The 18,486-nt window shown below is 35.1% G+C and overlaps 1 protein-coding gene across 1 annotated transcript in view; it reads right to left on the bottom strand.

The window, feature by feature from the left end:
* Positions 1-232: 232 nt before the first annotated feature.
* hsph1 (heat shock 105/110 protein 1) overlaps positions 233-18,486 on the bottom strand; it is a 46,817-nt gene continuing 28,563 nt past the window's right edge. Inside the window, 7 exon segments of the mRNA XM_073817309.1 lie at positions 233-1,819; positions 2,717-2,878; positions 5,533-5,652; positions 6,013-6,120; positions 6,423-6,548; positions 8,670-8,807; positions 9,013-9,120. Of these exon segments, the coding sequence (XP_073673410.1) occupies positions 1,643-1,819; positions 2,717-2,878; positions 5,533-5,652; positions 6,013-6,120; positions 6,423-6,548; positions 8,670-8,807; positions 9,013-9,120 (939 nt within the window). The 3' untranslated portion in view covers positions 233-1,642.

The raw sequence follows: 18,486 nt of genomic DNA, 5'->3' as shown, positions 1-18,486 counted from the left end.
TATTTTGAAAAATCCTGCAATAATTTCCTCAAAAACCTTAATTTCTTTTCGACTGAACATCTTGGATAACATTGGGGTAAGTAAATTATCAAGACATTTTTATTCTGGAAGTAAACTAATCCTTTAAAACTGTTGTCCATACAATGGACATCAGTGGGGTCCAAATCAACATTTTACATGTTAGTAACCATCCCTTTAAGAGACTCTTGTGAAAAACGTGGAGTAGAACATCTTAAAGGCGTTTATTTTATTGTGACTTCAAACTTGGAGCAAAAGTTTCAGGCACAACACAAAAGAACAAACATCAATTCTCTGCATCAACAAATTTTACAAAGACAGCTGGTGCATTTCCACCTGCATAGATACTGCTGTCAGTATATGCTATAAATAAATTGTGAATTTAACATGACACATCCTATTGAACGCACAGCGAAAATAAAGCGGAACAGTCAAGCGTGTAGCAGCGGCTCTTGTACATCCATTTCTGATATTGCAAGCTTTCACTTTGTTTAGATCCACAGTTTCAGTATGAACTTTCTCTCAGTCAGTGCAACTGTCAATACAGTAGCTGTTATTTTGCTGTTCTCTCAGTATTGTTGTTGATAGTGATTATATATACATCGATTAATTTCTTAACCCAAAGCAGCCATTGAAGCATCTTATATTATATACATTTTATTTATTTCAATTTTCATTGTTTTTGTCATTGGAACTGTGCTCATAGTCAGAATTGTTTTGACTGAAACTGTGGAGAAATACAGTGGAGCTTCTGCTTAAAGGATTAGTTCACTTCCAGATCAAAAATTGACATAATTTACTCACTCCCTTGTCATCCAAGATGTTCATGTCTTTCTTCAGTTGTTAAGAAATTGTGTTTTGAGGAAAACATTTCAGGAACATTCTCCATATAATGGACTTCTATGGTGCCAGTGAATTTGGACTAGCAAAAATTTTGTTTAAATGCAGCTTCAATGGGCTCTGAACAATCCCAGTTGAGGAAGAAGGGTCTTATCTAGCAAAACGATTGGTTATTTTCTAAAAAAAAAAAAAAAAAAAAAAAAAGTACTATTTATACACTTGAACTGGGATCCACAGAGTACGCATGCGCAAGGCAGAGCTAGACAAGACTAGCATTTGTGGTTAAAAAGTGTATAAATTGCCTTTTATTTTTTTTTTTTTAGAAAACAACCGATCGTTTTGCTAGATAAGACCCTTTTCCTCTACTGGGATCATTTATAGCGATTTAAAGCTGCATTAAAACTGCAGTTTGGAAGTTTAAACTCTTGGGCTCCATAGAACTCCACTATAAGGAGAACACTCCTGAAATGTTTTTCTCAAAAAACATAATTTCTTTACGACTGAAGAAAGAAAGACATGAACATCTTGGATGACAAGGGGGTGAGTAAATTATCTGTAAATTTTTGCTCTGGAAGTGAACTAATCCTTTAAGGATTTCAAGATGCTACATGAAGGTGAACTTAAAGTGCACGAAAATCATTTCTCTCTAAACATAAGAAACATTCTTCAAATGTGCCTCTTAACAACAAACATAAAAAACAAAAACCTTCTTTTATCAATTTGTATGACTGAATGATATATTATATGCAATCCAGCCATACTGCGTTACCAATATGATAAGCCATTAAATATTGGCATGGCTGTTTTTTGCTTCATTTTGAACAAAATCAGTGTATTCCATAGTCACATCTTCTGGGCTTTTTTTGTTAAGTGGCTGCTCTGGTTGAATGTTGTCATCCATGGGAGAGTCAACTCTGGGCTTGGGCTTAGAAACTATCTCCTCACAAAGGCTGTTGAGTGACTGGAGAAATATATAAAGAAAAATATTATACTATTGCAAACATGCAAATATAATTGAATTTGTTTTATTTGTTTAAATTTGTTTGATTTAATAACACACTCCCTAACTGAATGACTTTCAAAGTCATGTTTTGTGATGAATTTTATATTACATTTAAAAAAAGTAATAAAAAAAAAAAACAGATTTACATTTAAATACAAAGTAAAATCTACAATCCATAATTAACTTTTGCAGATGATTAAATATATTTGTGACCCTGGTCCACAAAACCAGTCATAAGGGTCTATTCTTTTTAAATTGATATTTATACAGCATCTGAAAGCTGATAAATAAGCTTTCCATTGGTGTATGGTTTGTTTAGGATAAGACAATATTTGGCCGCGATACAACTATTTGAAAATCAGGAATCTGAGGGTGCAAAAAAAAAATCAAAATATTAAGAAAATCACCTATAAAGTTGTCCAAATCAAGTTCTTAGCATTCTTTGCATTTAAAAATTAAGATTTGACATATTTACAGTAAGAAACATTTACAAAAAATCTTCATGGAACATTCTTTACTTAATATGCTAATGATTTTAGGCATAAAAGAAAAATCGATAATTTTAACCCATTCAGTGTATTTTTGGCTATTGCTACAAATATACCTGTGCTACTTAAGACTGGTTATGTGCTCCAGGGTCACATTTAGACCTGCATTACTAAGTGAACAATGCCTTGCAGTTAAAAAGCTGATTTTTTTTTTTTTTTAAGTTGAGTGATGACAAAGAAGACAGCTAACATCACCCCCCCTGTGGCTCCTCGGACATAGAAATCAATAATGATTACATATAATGTTATTCTTAAGATGTCTCTCCCCCAGTGACATGCTTTCATGATGCTTTTAGTCTTTCCTCACCTGTAATTTCTTCTCGATCTGAGTGCTGTGAATGGCAGGTTCCTGATCAGGTGTGCGTTTATCTTGAGAATTCTTTATGTTTGTCATCCACACTTGTGTATCTTCAACACACACTCTGACCTTGTCCATGTCCATGGCGTCGATATGACAGTAACTGTCACTCTGAGAGACAAAGTTTGCAATATATTGAAACGCATCTATCCACCTTATTCTTTAACGTGGACGTAAGCTTATGGGCGAGACTTCTGGTTTATTATCCTCTATAGAGAATTAACAAGAAGAATAACAACATGTTGTTTGCACTACAAACAAGTGTGTTCATAATTTAGATAAAATAAGATTAAGACACACCAATTTGCGATATCAAGCAGCAAAATTAGCTTTTTTGTACAGCTAAAAATAGCTGGAGACAGATTAGATTGGAAGCCTGACCCATAAAATGTACAAATGCACTCTTATTCTGTAGTATTTTGTCTAAATTAATTAATAAACTACTTAAAAATCTGAAGTTTCAAAAAAGGATGTTCTTTTTGAGATTTGCTAAAGATTCGATTTAGTTGGGTAGGCATCATTATTTTTGTATTTTCCATGTTCATTTTAGTTAAAGTTTTAGTAATTTTGTTAATTTTGTCATTTTTATTAGTTATTTTTTTAAATGTCTATATAGTTTGTATTAATTTTAGTTTGAGTTATTTTAGTACATCAGTTAAAACTATTAGTTTTTAAAGCTTTTATTTTTTTTTTTACATGTTTTTACTTTAAGTGTTTAATTTAAATAATTTTGTTACATGCTTTTAACATTTTTTCTTTTATTTAATATTAGTAGATATTAATATTATATTTTAACGTAAGTATATTTTAGAACAATTTATTTTTCAGTTTGAGTTTTTTTACTTATTTCCAGTTAAGTTTAGTTATTAGTAATAAATTAACTTATTTCATTCAGTTGTCAGGGCAAAATTAAAATGTTCTGTTTTGCTTAAGTTTTTTTTATTTCAGTTTATTCGTTTTTTTTAATGTCTATATAATTTGTATATTAATTTTAGCGATTCGGTTTATTTCATTCAGTTGCAAGGGGAACATTACTAATTTTTGTTTAGCTTAAGTTTTTTTTTTATCTTTTAATCTAATATTTTTATTTAATTTTAATAAACAATGTTTTTTATTTTGCTTTATTTAATGATAATTATGGAAGACCACTTCCAACACTGAATACAAAATTAAAAAAAGGTAATTGTGACTTTATAATAGCACAATTTTTTCTCTTTTTCTCACAATTGCGAGTTTACATCTTGCAGTTCTGACTTTTTTCTCAGAATTATGATTTAAACTCACAATTGCCAGTTATAAAGTCAGAATTGCGACATATAAACTCGCAATTTTGCATTATAAAGCCAGAATTGCAAGATAGAAACTCAGTTCAGACTTTTTTTGCTCAGAATTGCGAGTTTATATTAAGTCGAGTGATTAAGTCAGAATTGTGAGATATAAACTCGCAAATTCTGAGAACACATCAGTCTTTTTCCCCCTCAAATTGGACAGATACAAAAAAAGTCAGATACAAATTCACAATTGTAAAAAAAAAAAAAAAAATCAGAATCGCAAGTTTTTATCTCGCAATTAGCAATTCTGACTTTATTTCTTGCAATTCTGAGAAAAAAAGTCAGAATTGTAAGTTTGTATATTTTTATTTGTTTAATTTCAATAAAAATGTTTTTTTAATATTTAGTTTTATTTAACGATAATTATGAAAGGCCATTTCCACCACTGAACAAAAAATAAAAAAGGTAATTACAACTTTTTATCTCACAATTCTGACTTTTTTCTTACAATTGTGAGTTTACATCTCACAGTTCTGACTTTATAGCATACAATTGCGAGTTAAGTCAGAATCGTGAGATAACTCACAACTGTGAATTTTTTTCTCAGAATTGTGATATAAACTCAATTCTATCTTTTTTATTCTATCTTGCGATTTTGACTTTTTTTCTCAGAATTAGAAAAAAGCTCAGAATTGCACATTTGTATCCCACAATTCTGAGTTTATATCAGTTTATATCACACAATTCTGAGAAAAAAGTCAGAATTGTGACTTTATATCGCAATTTTCACAAAAAAAGTCAGAATTGTCAGATAAAATGTGGAAATTATCTTTTTTATTTAGTGGCGGAAACAGGCTTTCATAAATTTAGTTAAACTAAATGAACTGGAAACTTTAATTAATTAACTTTTTTATGTTTATATTTTATTTCCATTAACATTTATTTCATGTAATTAATTTTTCTTCACATTTTTAATTTTACTAAACAATAACCCTGGTGAGCATCAGCTTACAGCAAAGGCAATCTAAATGTAAAAAATAAGTAATGAGTAAAAAAAATGATTAAATTAGCATGTACAACTAAATAATACATAACCAATAAGTGCATTCCTAGTTGCTGACAATAAATTATTTACATTTACTACAGTATTCTGTTAAATACAGAACACAACTGTTGATGTAAATACTTTTCTGGTCAGTTTAGGAACTTGAAAGTATTGCAGCACTTGTGATATTGCAGTCTCTTTAGGATGAATTGCTGTTGTTGCATTCCTCATTTATAAGGCGCGTTGGATAAAAGCGTCTGCTAAATGAATAAATGTAAAAGCAGACACTATTTATAGTCTTGACTGATGGCTGAATTCTGACTGCGGAACTGCATGAGATCCATTATAACTTATAAAACTATTTACTGTAATGCGGCTTGCGGAGCATGATCGTTCCAAATAAGATGTGATATATGACAAAGAAAATGAGAGAGAAAACTTATTCTTACTCCATTCTTATACTCCTCCATAATAGTCATGTAGCTTTGTATTTTGGCTGACAGCTCCTCAAACATTTTCGGTCTCCGTTTGGACTCCTGATATCTGTTTTGCACAGGCTTCCCCAGCTTCTGTTGAATAAAACAAAAGGCTTTAATTCATCACTGTTTGTAAGCATGAATGCATTTGTTTGGTGTGAAGTACACAGCAACCAATTAGCGCTCTTCCTAAAGTGCAGCAGAGGGCTTTTGAAAGCTGCACAAATGACTCTCCTAGCCTTTAAGCGAAGCGCATGGCATCCCAAACGCCGCGAGCTGTCAAGACAGCGCAAGTCAATTAAAACACAACTGCGGCCAAGCATCAAACGAAGCGTAATGTTAAACCTATCGCGCCGTATGAGTCCGGTTATCTCTGAGGGAACACAAAATCAATTTGTCACGCGCACAAAGGCTAACCTATGATCAAATGCGGTTTGAGGACAGACGACTCACATGTATTTCTTCCAGCTTGTTAATGTACGTCTGCTTATCTTGGTCTGCTCCCTCTTCGTACAGCCAGTTCTCTGTGCCATTTAAAAGCTCTGAGAACGCCTGATGGTCCTGGAGAGAAAAACAAGCTTTTGTTTAATGCCTCATTCAGATCTGCGGTCCATTCAGCTGTACAGCTCATATGAACTACTAACTAATTTACATGAATGAGAGTTTGTTTCATTTATGCATGAACTGAAAATGGCCTTCAGAGATTTAGCAATCAGGAACAGGATTCTGAAACATGAAAACATTAACGGATGCTATGAATAAATCAGTCTGTTGATAACAGTCCCTGTGAGCTAAATAGATTGCATGTCACTCTACAGGTAGTGCGGAGTTATCTGGGAAAAGCTGCATGGGAGATACATTACTTGAGCATTTATAAATGTCTGATAGGGGCCCTCCAGCTTGTGTTTGTAGTAATAGACATTCTCCTCGACTGAATTTTTAGCGTTGTTGCGTTCTTTCTCCTGGCAGTCTTGCTGGATCATTTTGCTCTGTCAGGAAAGAAGGAGAGGAAATTAAGTGAGTGCCAGATGGCGAGAATGACTGATGGCTTTTTGAAGAGCTTTGATATTCAGAGATCTATTAGAATGTCTTTATTCATGTTTATGGCTTCGTGTATTGCCCTGATGCCAAAATCACACTTCTAAGTCTAACAAAATATCTATCTGAGGTTTTGAATCATTATTTGAGATTGACTCAAACAACCTCATACTAAGAGACAGGTATATTTCTTTTGGTTTCATCAGTTAAACAACTGTTACATGTACAGTGGGGTCTAAAAGTGTGAGATAACTAGTTAAAATATTGAAAAAATTCTTTTCGAAAGAGTTCCAATGATCTACCATTCAAAAATGCAACATTTTTTAAATAAGAAATGCTTACTTTTATTACATTATTCAAAAGTGACAGTAAATACATTTATGTCTTTAAATAAACAACTGCTCTTCAGACTTTCTGTTTATTAAAGTATCCTGAAATGTTGAAATTACTTATAACTGTTTTACTGTATTTTAACAATATATTTATTTTACAATATATTTAAATTAAAAAAGTGATTTTTAAATGTAATATTTTTCAACATATTACGGTTTTACTGAATTTTTGCAATACATTTTACAATATATTTAAATTAAATTTGATTTTTAAAATGTAATATTTTTTCAAAGCATTACTGTTTTTACTGTATTTTTTTTACAATATATGTATTTTACAATATATTTAAATTAAAAGTGATTTTTAAAATGTAATATTTCAAAGTATTACTGTTTTACTGTATTTGTGTAATATATTTTACAATATATGTAAATCAAAAAAATTATTTTTAAAATGTAATATTTTTTTCAAAGCATTACTGTTTTTACTGTATTTTTTTTACAATATATTTATTTTACAATATATTTAAATTAAAAGTGATTTTTAAATTGTAATATTTTTTCAAAGCACTGCTGTTTTTACTGTACTTTTACAATAGACTTATTTTTTTCAAAACATTTAAATTAAAAAGTGTTTAACATGTAATATTAGTTTAAAGCATTACTGCTTTTACAGTTTTTTAAATAATATATTTACATTAAAAAAATTATTTTTAAATGTAATATTTTTCAACATATAACTGTTTTACTGAATTTTTACAATATATTTTACAATATATTTAAGTTAAAAGTGATTTTAAAACTGTAATATTTTTCAAAGCATTCGTGTTTTTACTGTTTTATTACAGTATTTATTTTATAATATATTTAAATTAAAAGTGATTTTTAAAATGTAATTTGTTTACAGCATTACTGTTTTTACTTTACTTTTACAATATATTTATTTTTACAAAACATTTAAATTAAAAAGTGATTTTTAACATAATTTTTCAAAGTATTACTGTTTTTATACAATTTATTTGACAATATATTGAAATTAAAAAGTGATTTAAAATTTTATTTTTCAAAGTATTACCATTTTATGATATTTTTACAATACATTTAATTTGCAATACATTTAAATTACATGATTTTTAAAATAATATTTTTCTAAGTATTACTGTTTTTACAATATATTTAAATTAAATGATTTTTAAAATGTAATTTATTTAAGTATTACTGTTTTTACTGTATTTTTCAATATATTTATTTTACAATATATTTAAATTAAAAACGTGATTTTTTAAATAATATTTTTTTCTAAGTATTTCTGTTTTTTATTTTTTACAATATATTTAAATTAAAATGTAATATTTTTCAAAGTATTACTGTTTTTAACTGTAGTTTTGGTCAAATAAATATAGTCTAAAGGTGGGCATTAAAGGCTTTTATCAAAAAATTCAAAAAGTTGTGTTTGGTAACATTAGTTAATGCACTGTGAATTTACATGAAGTAACGAATGTATTTTCATTAAAGATCAATAAATATGTAATAATGTATTGCTCATTGTTTATTCATGTTAGTTAAAACATTAACTAACATTAACTACTGGAAGCTTCCTGTAAAGTGTTCCCAATATTTCTTGCTTACATTTTTTTAAGGAAAACCTAAAACTTTTTTTAAGGTGTAATTTAGATTTTAGATGCCAGATTTTCAGACTTTTAAACCATGATGCATAAACAAACATTTAGTCAACAGTACCTCCTGCTCCATGTAAGTGCTGATGCAATCCTTTGGTAGCTGCTGGGTAAACGTCTCCTCAATGGGCAGAAAAACATGCTTGACCTTCATCTTGGCTTTTTTAGCATCAGGGGGGTGATTGTTTACTTCTCCATTCATCTGTGAAGAACAGACAACGTCTGTTAGCATAATGGAACAACAGTCAGTCAAACTGACAGAAATACATATTAAGATATTTCAAGATGTGACAGGAATAACATTTTTTTTTTTTACATAAACTAGATACACATCAAAATGCCTATTTGATATACACATAAAACTATTGAGAAAGCAGTAAGTGAGAGATGTACTGTAGCTCACTTACACTCTGTGCATCTGTTTGATTCTGCTCTTTTTCCATGGGGGGACACTGTGCTTTTGGCAGGTTTTCTTTGTCTACCGAGTGCTGAATATTTGCCTCCTGTATCTTGTCCTAGAAATGACAGTCCAGGGAGCTGATAGTTACATTTCTACACAATTATGTTTATGCATCACAACAAGGAGCCAATCGCCCACTGTCACCCTCATAGAAACCCCGTTAGTCAATGATATTGATCATATAAAGCATAACGTAACTACGAGAACCGCATATGTTAGCCAAGTTATTGAAATAATATTTTTTAACTAACTTTTTTTTTTATCCCTACCTCCACCCCCACCTCTCTATTTTTATTTCATCACTAAAAGCTTGAATATAGATGTTCAGTAATGATGTGAATATGTTGAGGACACTGAAAGGCTAATTCATTTGGGTTCCCACTGGAATTTCTAATGGGGTTTTAGAATAGCGGTTTTCGATTTTTAGGTAAATCAAAATGCGTAGCTGCACTACTTGAAGAGACTTTCCTGGTTGCAAATTTTAACCCTTAAATGTGTCTGAAGCTGTTGTTTGTTCGTTATAGTCTTTATATAGCAGTCTTTAGTTTTCAAATATTGTTTGAGGTATTCATTTGTGTAAAACTAAGTTCCGTTGACTGCTTTGCTTGAAATTTACTTTAAATAAACAAAACAAAAAATTTCTGCAATTTTGAGAAAAAAAAATCACAAATGTGAGATAAAAATTAACAATTCTGAGGAAAAAAAAGTCTGAATTGTGAGTTTATATCTCACATTCTGACTTTATTTCTCAGAATTGCGAGTTTAAATCTTAGAATTCTAAGTTTATAACTCGCAATCATAAGTTTATATCTCACGATTCTGAGAAAAGTCATAATTGCCAGACAAAAAGTTGCAATTATCTTTTTATTTAGTGGTGGAAACAGGTTTCCATAACTTATAGTCCCTATGTTTAAGTTACAGTGTATGTAAAATACAGTTTAATACAGTTGCTTTAATAAAAGTCAATGTATAATTTATGTATAGTGTTTTATTTTTATATCTGTTCATTCAATTCATTGAATGCTACTGCTAAATACATCTACTGTACCTGAAAAATTGTTTCATTTGTATATTATGTGTATTTGTAACTTGTAGCCTATCTTTGCTCTTATTTTTAATAACATAGATAAAAAAAAATAAAAACAAAAGATTTTTACCTTGCCCCAATTTGGCCTAAACATTTGCCATTCTTTATATTATATATTTTTTTCACCTTGTAAGGCTTTGAAACAGGGAAATTAGTTTGGCTCAGGCAACTTGCAAAATAGTAAAAACAACATGTCAAGGAATCGTGATATTTCTAAAAAAAAAAAATAACATAAATAAATTGTGATTTTTGCCATATCGCCCACCCCTAAATGTGTCTGAAGCTGTCGTGTGTTAGTTATAGTCCTTATATAGCAGTCTTATATTCAATTATGTTTTTGTGGTATGAATTTGTGTAAAACTAAGCACAAAAACAAAACAGGAATAATATACAACACCCCCTTAAAACTCCTTTAAAAAATTAAAACTGAATAACATCTGACAGAAAAAAAATGTATAACACAAATGTGGTTTGCAAAATACTACAGTTTTCTCTCAAATGTGTTTAAAGTTAGTTGTTGTGTGTTAGTTGTAGTCCTTATATGGCAGTCCCCCCCTTTTTTTATTGTGTTTGAGGTATGTGTGTAAAACCAAGCTCTTGTTGACTGTTTTCCCTGACATATACTTGTACATCCATTTTAAATAAAAAAACATGGTTTGCAATATTCAACATTACAGAGTTTTACCTAATTAATTGAAAACTGTTATGTGCTAGTCATAATTAGGGCCCGAGCACCGATGGTGTGAGGACCCTATTGAATCTGCTCCGTTTATTATTATTATTATTAGGGCCCGAGCACCGATGGTGTGAGGACCCTATTGGATCTGCTTCGTTTATTAGGGCCCGAGCACCGATGGTGTGAGGACCCTATTGGATCTGCTCCGTTTATTAGGGCCCGAGCACCGATGGTGTGAGGACCCTATTGGATCTGCTTCGTTTATTATTATTAGGGCCCGAGCACCGATGGTGTGAGGACCCTATTGGATCTGCTTCGTTTATTATTATTATTATTATTATTATTATTATTATTATTATTATTATTCTCCAAAATGAATCGCATTTTTGAGGGCTTAGACATACCCGAAAACTCATGAAACTTCGCACACACATCAGACCTGGCGAAAATTTACGTCTGATATGGGTTTCAGAAGTGGGTGTGGCAAAATGGCTCGACAGCGCCACCTTTACACGTTCCGCGGTGTGCGCTTTCAGCTGTGATTCACGTACATGCACGGAAATCGGTACACACATGTAACACACCAATACCTACAAAAAAGCCTCTTGGAGCAAAATCCGGAACCCAACAGGAAGTCGGTTAATATTAATATTCTCAACAAAATTTGTGTCATTTTTGCCTTTTTCAGGTGTCGTACTTGAACGAACTCCTCCTACAGATTTATTCGGATCAACACCAAATTTGCAGAGTCTAGTCTAAAGCCCTTTGTGACGTTAAATTGTGAAGATCTAGAGTTTTCATCGGAGGGCGTGTCCGTGGCGGCCTCGCAAATTTCGATGTTTCGCCATGAAAAAGGAAGTTGCTATAACTCAGGCATACAATGTCCTATCTGTCCCAAACTTCACATGTGTGATAACACTCCTGACCTGAAGACATCTACATGCCCATATTCAGTTATAGTCATAGCGCCACCTGCAGGCAACAGGAAGTGTCATGCTGTACTCTACAACCAACTCCTCCTAGAGATTTATTCAGATCAACACCAAAATCGGTCAGTCTAATATAAAGGCCGTAGCGATGTTAAATTGTGAAGATCTTGAGTTTTCGGTAAAGGGCGTGTCCGTGGCGGCCTGACAAATTTCGAGGTCTCGCCATGGATATAAAACTTGTTATAACTCAGCCATAAAATGTCCGATTTGCCTCAAACTTCACATATTAGATAAGAGTCCTGGCCTGAACACATCTGAAGGCCAATATTCTATTATAATCACAGCGCCACCTGTTGGCAACAGGAAATGACTTGTATCAAACTCCTCCTACAGATTTAATGATATCAACATTATATTTGGTCAGTCTGATCTAGAGGCCTTAGAGATGTTAAATTGCGAAGATCTTGAGTTTTCGTTAAAGGGCGTGTCTGTGGCGGCGTGACAAAGTTTGATGTTTCGCCATGGACATAGAAGTTGTTATAACTCAGCCATAAAATGTCCGATCTGCCTCAAACTTCACAGGTTTGGTAAGAGTCCTGGCCTGAAGACACCTAAAGGCCAATATTCCGATATTATCATAGCGCCACCTGTTGGCAGCAAGATATATCATGTCTTTCACTAACTCAAACATACCAAGGTCAATCTGCACCAAACTTCATATGTTTGATGAAAGTGGTGGCCTGAACACATCTACATGCCAATGATCAGTTATAGGCATAGCGCCACCAGCTGGCAGCAGGAAATTTGGCACATTTAAGTGACTGACATATTTCTCCTATTTTTACTGTATTAAAAGCATACTACCCACCATTTGCTGTGTTCCTAAAGCCACCGGTCGGCGGTGAGCCCGTGTGCGAGGGCCCGTTCATCGCTGCTTGCAGCTTTAATTATTATTATTATTATTCTTCTCCAAAATGAATCGCATTTTTGAGGGCTTAGACATACCCGAAAACTCATGAAACTTCGCACACACATCAGACCTGGCGAAAATTTACGTCTGATATGGGTTGCAGAAGTGGGTGTGGCAAAATGGCTCGATAGCGCCACCTTTACACGTTCCGCGGTGTGCGCTTTCAGTTGTGATTCACGTACATGCACGAAAATCGGTACACACATCTAGCTCACCAATACCTACAAAAAAGCCTCTTGGAGCAAAATTTGACACCCAACAGGAAGTCGGTTATTTTTAATTTTCTTAGCAAAATTTGTGTAATTTTTGCCATTTTCAGGCGTCATACTTGAACGAACTCCTCCTAGAGATTTATTCGGATCAACGGCAAATTTGGTGAGTCTAATCTAAAGCCCTTTGTGACGTTAAATTGCGAAGATCTAGAGTTTTCATCGGAGGGCGTGTCCGTGGCGGCCTGGCAAATTTCGATGCTTCGCCATGAAAAAGGAAGTTGCTATAACTCAGGCATAAAATGCCCGATCTGCCCCAAACTTCACATGTGTGATAACACTCCTGACCTGATGACATCTACATGCCCATATTCAGTTTTACTCATAGCGCCACCTGCTGGCACCAGGAAGTGTCATGCTGTACTCTGCAACAAACTCCTCCAAAAGATTTAATCAGATCAACACCAAAATCTGTCAGTCTAATATAAAGGCCTTAATGATGTTAAATTGCGAAGATCTTGAGTTTTCGTTGAAGGGTGTGTCCGTGGCGACCTGGCAAATTTCGTGGTCTCGCCATGGATATAAAACTTGTTATAACTCAGCCATAAAATGTCCGATTTGCCTCAAACTTCACATGTTCGATAAGAGTCCTGGCCTGAACCAATCTGAAGGCCTATATTCTATTATAATCACAGCGCCACCTGTTGGCAATAGGAAATGACTTGTACCAAACTCCTCCTAGAGATTTAATGATATCAACATTATATTTGGTCAGTCTGATCTCGAGGCCTTAGAGATGTTAAATTGTGAAGATCTTGAGTTTTCGTTAAAGGGCGTGTCCATGGCGGCCTGACAAAGTTTGATGTTTCGCCATGGACATAAAAGTTGTTATAACTCAGCCATAAAATGTCCGATCTGCCTCAAACTTCACATGTTTGGTAAAAGTCCTGGCCTGAAGACATCTAAAGGCCAATATACAGATATTATTATAGCGCCACCTATTGGCAGCAGGATATATCATATCTTGCACTAACTCACACATACCAAGGTCAATCTGCACCAAACTTCATATGTTTGATCAAAGTGCTGGCCTGAACACATCTACATGCCAATAATCAGTTATAGGCATAGCGCCACCAGCTGGCAGCAGGAAGTTTGGCACATTTAAGTGACTTTGATCTATTTTTCCTACATTTACTGTATTAAAAGCATACTGCCCACCGTTTGCTGTGTTCCTAAAGCCACCGGTCGGCGGTGAGCCCGTGTGCGAGGGCCCGTTCATCGCTGCTTGCAGCTTTAATTATTATTATTAGGGCCCGAGCACCGATGGTGTGAGGACCCTATTGGATCTGCTTCGTTTATTATTATTATTATTATTATTATTATTATTATTATTATTATTATTATTCTCCAAAATGAATCGCATTTTTGAGGGCTTAGACATACCCGAAAACTCATGAAACTTCGCACACACATCAGACCTGGCGAAAATTTACGTCTGATATGGGTTTCAGAAGTGGGTGTGGCAAAATGGCTCGACAGCGCCACCTTTACACGTTCCGCGGTGTGCGCTTTCAGCTGTGATTCACGTACATGCACGGAAATCGGTACACACATGTAACACACCAATACCTACAAAAAAGCCTCTTGGAACAAAATCCGGAACCCAACAGGAAGTCGGTTAATATTAATATTCTCAACAAAATGTGTGTCATTTTTGCCATTTTCAGGCGTCGTACTTGAACGAACTCCTCCTAGAGATTTATTCGGATCAACGCCAAATTTGCAGAGTCTAGTCTAAAGCCCTTTGTGACGTTAAATTGTGAAGATCTAGAGTTTTCATCGGAGGGCGTGTCCATGGCGGCCTCGCAAATTTCGATGTTTCGCCATGAAAAAGGAAGTTGCTATAACTCAGGCATACAATGTCCGATCCGTCCCAATCTTCACATGTGTGATAACACTCCTGACCTGATGACATCTACATGCCCATATTCAGTTTTACTCATAGCGCCACCTGCTGGCAACAGGAAGTGTCATGCTGTACTCTGCAACAAGCTCCTCCAAGAGATTTTATCAGATCAACACCAAAATCGGTCAGTCTAATAAAAAGGCTTTAGCGATGTTAAACTGCGAAGATCTTGAGTTTTCGTTGAAGGGCGTGTCCGTGGCGGCCTGGCAAATTTCGAGGTCTCGCCATGGATATAAAACTTGTTATAACTCAGCCATAAAATGTCCGATTTGCCTCAAACTTCACATATTTGATAAGAGTCATGGCCTGAACACATCTGAAGGCCAATATTCTATTATAATCACAGCGCCACCTGTTGACAACAGGAAATGACTTGTATCAAACTCCTCCTAGAGATTTAATGATATCAGCATTATATTTGGTCAGTCTGATCTAGAGGCCTTAGAGATGTTAAATTACGAAGATCTTGAGTTTTCGTCAAAGGGCGTGTCTGTGGCGGCGTGACAAAGTTTGATGTTTCGCCATGGACATAGAAGTTGTTATAACTCAGCCATAAAATGTCTGATCTGCCTCAAACTTCACATGTTTGGTAAGAGTCCTGGCCTGAAGACATCTAAAGGCCAATATTCAGATATTATCATAGCGCCACCTGTTGGCAGCAGGATATATCATATCTTTCACTAAATCAAACATACCAAGCTCAGTCTGCACCAAACTTCATATGTTTAATGAAAGTGCTGGCCTGAACACATCTACATGCCAATAATCAGATATAGGCATAGCGCCACCAGCTGGCAGCAGGAAATTTGGCACATTTAAGTGACTTTGACATATTTCTCCTATTTTTACTGTATTAAAAGCATACTACCCACCATTTGCTGTGTTCCTAAAGCCACCGGTCGGCGGTGAGCACGTGTGCGAGGGCCCGTTCATCGCTGCTTGCAGCTTTAATTATTATTATTATTATTCTTCTCCAAAATGAATCGCATTTTAGAGGGCCTGAACATGCCCGAAAAGTCACGAAACTTTGCACACATATCAAACCTGGCGAAAATTTACGTCTGATATGGGGTTCAGAAGTGGGTGTGGCAAAATGGCTCGACAGCGCCACCTTTACACGTTCAGCGGTGTGCGCTTTCAGCTGTGATTCACGTACATGCACGAAAATAGGTACACACATGTAACACACCAATACCTACAAAAAAGCCTCTTGGAGCAAAATTTGACACCCAACAGGAAGTCGGTTATTTTTAATTTTCTCAGCAAAATTTGTGTCATTTTTGCCATTTTCAGGCGTCGTACTTGAACGAACTCCTCCTAGAGATTGATTCGGATCAATGCCGAATTTGGTGAGTCCAATCTAAAGCCCTTTGTGACGTTAAATTGCGAAGATCTAGAGTTTTCATTGGAGGGCGTGTCCGTGGCGGCCTCGCAAATTTCGATGTTTCGCCATGAAAAAGGAAGTTGCTATAACTTAGGCATAAAATGTCCGATCTGTCCCAAACTTCACATGTGTTATAACACTCCTGACCTGAAGACATCTACATGCCTATATTCAGTTATAGTCATAGCGCCACCTGCAGGCAACACAAAGTGTCATGCTGTACTCTACAACCAACTCCTCCTAGAGATTTATGCAGATCAACACCAAAATCGGTCAGTCTAATATAAAGGCCTTAGTGATATTAAATTGTGAAGATCTTGAGTTTTCGGTAAAGGGCGTGTCCGTGGCGGCCTGACAAATTTAGAGGTCTCACCATGGATATAAAACTTGTTATAACTCAGCCATAAAATGTCCGATTTTTCTCAAACTTCACATATTCGATAAGAGTCCTGGCCTGAATACACCTGAAGGCCAATATTCTATTATAATCACAGCGCCACCTGTTGGCAACAGGAAATGACTTGTATCAAACTCCTCCTAGAGATTTAATGATATCAACATTATATTTGGTCAGTCTGATCTAGAGGCCTTAGAGATGTTAAATTGCGAAGATCTTGAGTTTTCGTTAAAGGGCGTGTCTGTGGCTGCATGACAAAGTTTGATGTTTCGCCATGGACATAGAAGTTGTTATAACTCAGCCATAAAATGTCCAATCTGCCTCAAACTTCACAGGTTTGGTGAGAGTCCTGGCCTGAAGACACCTAAAGACCAATATTCAGATATTATCATAGCGCCACCTGTTGGCAGCAGGATATATCATATCTTTCACTAACTCAAACATACCAAGGTCAATCTGCACCAAACTTCATATGTTTGATGAAAGTGGTGGCCTGAACACATCTACATGTCAATAATCAGTTATAGGCATAGCGCCACCAGCTGGCAGCAGGAAATTTGGCACATTTAAGTGACTTTGACATATTTCTCCTATTTTTACTATATTAAAAGCATACTACCCACCGTTTGCTGTGTTCCTAAAGCCACCGGTCGGCGGTGAGCCCGTGTGCGAGGGCCCGTTCATCGCTGCTTGCAGCTTTAATTAGGGCCCGAGCCCAAAAGGGCGAAGGCCCTATTGTTCTTCTAAGGGTTATTATTTTTTTTTTTTTTTTTTTTTTCAACCTTCCGGGCACTTTTGGGGGCCTTAACATACTCAAAAACTCTTGAAAATTTGCACACACGTCGGAATCTGCGGCCATCAGGACGCCAAAGAGGCTGGGACCCGGGCGTGGTTCAGGGCCTCTACAGCGCCCCCTGGAACACAGTTTGAAAACTTGATGTACTGCGCACACATACTTGCATGTATTGATATGAAACTCGGTACACATATAGATCTCACTGAGCCAAACAACTTTTGTACTCTATGTCATGGGCTCCACGCAACAGGAAGTGAGATATTTAGGGCTGTTTAAAAAGCGCATGCTCTGGAATTTAACGTACTCCTCCCAGGAATTCCATGGGATTGTCACCAAACTCGGTCAGCATGATCTCAAGACATTGGGGACGCTAAATTGCGAGGAGATTTTTGATATCTCGAATGGTTTGGCCGTGGCAAGGCGACAAAGTTATGGCGAGAAATGAGAAACAGGAAGTGTCTAATAACTGTTGACCACATTGCCTGATTCTGATGAAACTTCACCAGTTTGTTCGTTGTATGATGCCGATTCCATAAATGTGACTATTATGAGTCAAAGTTATAGCGCCACCAACTGGCAGCAGGAAGTGTGTCATTTTCAAAATGCTTTGATATCAGCCTCTTAATTTTACTCGATTTTCTTTAAACTTCATCAAAATCATGTCAAAACACGGCCGATAAGAATATGTAAAGGGGTCGATGATAAATCGAATGCTGTTGCCATGGCAACATGTCAAACTTTAAAATTAGATTCCTGTCTTTTCGAGGCAGTTAACATGCTTAGAATTTCATGAAACTCAACACACACATCAATATTTATGATAGTTAGACACTGGCAAAAGGTCATAAATGGGCGTGGAGCAGGCACTCTATAGCGCCATCTTTTGACAAAAGTTGGGGGGTTAGTTTTTCCTACAGTCACTAAACTCTGTACATATATTAATCTCATCAATTTGGACAACTTTCTAAATCAAACTCATTAGCTGAGACCAACAGGAAGCCGGC

This window comes from Garra rufa, chromosome 14 (genome assembly GCF_049309525.1).
Source record: "Garra rufa chromosome 14, GarRuf1.0, whole genome shotgun sequence".
In the NCBI taxonomy this organism is placed as follows: domain Eukaryota; kingdom Metazoa; phylum Chordata; class Actinopteri; order Cypriniformes; family Cyprinidae; genus Garra; species Garra rufa.
The sequence above is the reverse complement of the archived record's forward strand: the minus strand, read 5'-3'. Positions and strand labels throughout refer to the sequence as shown.